General features: G+C 48.1%; 1 protein-coding gene across 1 annotated transcript in view; it reads left to right on the top strand.

The window, feature by feature from the left end:
• The window catches only part of LOC108785199 (sodium channel protein type 2 subunit alpha-like), a 167,403-nt gene that overhangs the window by 117,577 nt on the left and 46,721 nt on the right, over positions 1-3,105 (top strand). The window contains exon 18 of the mRNA XM_018554236.1: positions 1,903-2,035. Within this exon, the coding sequence (XP_018409738.1) occupies positions 1,903-2,035 (133 nt within the window). The remainder of the gene's footprint in view (positions 1-1,902; positions 2,036-3,105) is intronic.

The raw sequence follows: 3,105 nt of genomic DNA, 5'->3' as shown, positions 1-3,105 counted from the left end.
TTATCGGTGGGGAAATACAGCTACTAAGAGGCTAGATAACCAGCCTATCGGGTCTCCGCCAACCTCAAGGGTGATTAAGGAAACCTTGGTGGTTGGGGTAGAGCCGAGATGCTATGTGGGGGAAAGTGGTGTGCTACGGGCAGCGGGTTTTAAAGCCTTTGGTATCTAAGGGTCTGAAGAGGCTGAGATGCCTCTGCCTGGGCATCAAGGATCGTTTGGGGGAGAGGGGCCCAGTAGGGTCCCGTCTCCGTACAAGGTAACCTCCATAATGGCGTCTATGATAACAGAGTGTCAACAACAACACGTAAACAAAATCATAGCAGTTAACAACAGTGGGGGATACCCCAGAATTATCGTGGTGCTGTTAATGAAGGCCTGAGGTAGGTGTCCACCCGGTAGGTGTGTGGAGTGTTACCTCCTATATCCTGAGGGTTGGTCCGCCACCTTGCGGTCGGCCTCCATGAAGAATGTCCGGTATGTGGGAGGGTGGGCCCAGCCTCCTATTAGGTCCCGCTTAGTTACGTCTCCGGGTGGGTGCCTGCAGGATCCTGCAAGGAGACAGTGCATATTAACGACAGGGCCGTCCAGAGGGGTCAAGGAAGCGTGGCTGCCCCAGCAAGACAGGGGTGCAAGAAAGAGGGTGGTGGTAGGGGGGCGGGTGCCAACCGGTCATCAAAGCGTTGGGTCAACGCTTTGAAATTCCCCATCCATGAATAGAAGAATAAAAAACAATCTGAGGGGAATTCATCGAAACTGGAGCAGATAAAATCTGGAGCAGCTGTGCATGGCAACCAATCAGCATCTCTCTTTCATTTTTAAACCTTAACTGAACAATCTAAAGAGAGAAGCTAATTGTTTGTCATGGGCAACTGCTCCAGATTTTGTCTGCTCTATGTGTATGGCCAACTTTAGGCATTAGGCAGGCAAGGATGGGGCAATAGCAATAAAGGCAGCATTAAGGCCTCATTCACTCTGCTCTAACTTACGGTGTACACGTCTGTGCGGCGTGCATTCCCCAGAGGGACAGGTGCTGTGTGTAGCAGACTGTTCTTCCCTATGGGAGGACGTGACAGTACGCTGTCATACGCACACGCAAACTGCACATTCGCGCGGGTCTAGGTGTCTATTCTTCGACGCAGACAGGATGCATCCTGTCTGTGTCCGAGCAGACTACAAAACCTACTTACAGTCGATATAGAAAAAAGACCTTTAAGCCAGACTGGCACTCTGTATCTTTCTGACTATAGAGCAAACGCAGCACACAAACTCCTTGGATGAGCCACCAGACTCCCTGCAAGGTCCAAGCTTGTTCACAATTTCTCTGGACACTCTTCCTGCAGCCAAAGTTCTCCTTGCGCTCTTGTCCAGGCTTACCCCTGGATAAGGCCAGGCAGCGCAAGTGATCTCCTCCCCTCCCTCCTCCTCCTTGTAGTGTGGAGTGATCTCCTCCCCTCCCTCCTCCTCCGAGTAGTGTGGAGTGATCTCCTCCCCTCCCTCCTCCTCTGGGTAGTATGGAATGATCTCCCCCCCCCCTCACTCCTCCTCCATGTAGTGCAGAGTAATCTCCTCCCCCCCTCCTCCTCAGTGTAGTGCAGAGTGATCGCCTCCCCTCCCTCCTCCTCAGTGTAGTGCAGAGTGATCTCCTCCCCTCCCTCTTCCTCCATGTAGTGTAAAGTGATCTCCCCTCCCTCCTCCTCCGTGCAGTTTGGAATTATCTCCTCCCTGATGTCTGCCAGATAGTTCTAACTCTGACATCAGAACCTGCAGACGCAGAGGAGGAGAGGACTTCACACACACTGAGGTACCACAGCCACCAGTATGCTGGAGGACAGTGGAGACTGGGAGCCGTACAGGAACTGAACCTTGTGACAGTAGAATAATCGGCTACATTCTGACTTTTAGGGAACCACCACGGAGACTGATGTAAACAGAAGAAGACCAAGTACATACAAAATCTCCATGGACTTGTTGGAAGATCCAACTGCCAGACAAAGGGCTCTCAGTATTGCTACAATTTTAACAAACACAATGGAAGGTAAGACATTCTCATTAACCATTTACATGTTTCGTACACCGATTAAAGCTGAACTCCAGGAAAACAGGTAAAGAAATAGATGCCATACAGGGGGCAAGCAACTGTTTTACCAGGCAAAGGATTTGTATTCCTGTTCATATCTTCTGTCCACCCCTAGCCTGCTGATTGGAGAGTCCAGCAACAGACTGATGAAATAATCCCTCTACTCATTCTGCTCTCTTCTATATGCATGTTTCTTGTCAGAACATACTGTATGTATGCAGCTTACCTGGTTGGCTCCAAGCTGTGTCCCTCCCTTTCCCAGTCTAATATCTCCTGTAAAGGATATTGCAAGATGCTGATACCAGGTCAAATTCAGGTACTTTCACTAGAGAGCTGCATTCATTTGTTTCTATTATATTGCCTAGACTCACACACACTATATTCCAAAGTCTCTGATGTTCAGACACAATAAATGAAAGTTGTTGAAAAGTGTAGGTACCACCCGGCCACAAACATAATGATTTAAAAGGATTGATATGCTTACATGGAAATCAGCCCATTGCTCAGTTTTTTCTTTCCCCAGGTATTGCTCTATTGCACCATTACACCCAGTGCCTTTTATTAGTAATCTGGGAACCCCTTTTGGTTATCTGCATTTGTAATGCAGGAGGGTTATTTCCATATAAGCCCAATGTAGGATACCTGCTGTCTCTCACAAGCAGAAAACCTGATGCATCAAAGTGTCATTGATAGGATGTATCTCACTGCAGATTCAGTGGCATAACGGGGTGCAAGCTCCAACACATCTGTGCATGCACCCCAAAGTACCACCAGCTCTGTGTCTGTCTTCATAACTGCAGACGTCTATGCTGACAGTGAGCTTATGCAAACAACCAAAACCGATAATAGAGGTTCAACACCTTTAAAAAGTGCTGATCTATGATTTTTCAATAGTACCCTTCAGATAAGTATTTTACTTTTACGTCCTTCATTAGTTCCGCAGTACTACTGCTGTGACACTGGGTCACATGACCTAGGTCTAGAGCAATATAAAGAGGATTATTTACAAAGCTAGCCGAAGGATCAGC

Source organism: Nanorana parkeri, unplaced genomic scaffold (assembly GCF_000935625.1).
Source record: "Nanorana parkeri isolate BGI_ZX_2015 unplaced genomic scaffold, ASM93562v1 scaffold149, whole genome shotgun sequence".
Lineage (NCBI taxonomy): Eukaryota > Metazoa > Chordata > Amphibia > Anura > Dicroglossidae > Nanorana > Nanorana parkeri.
This window is presented reverse-complemented; position numbering and strand designations above follow the sequence as displayed.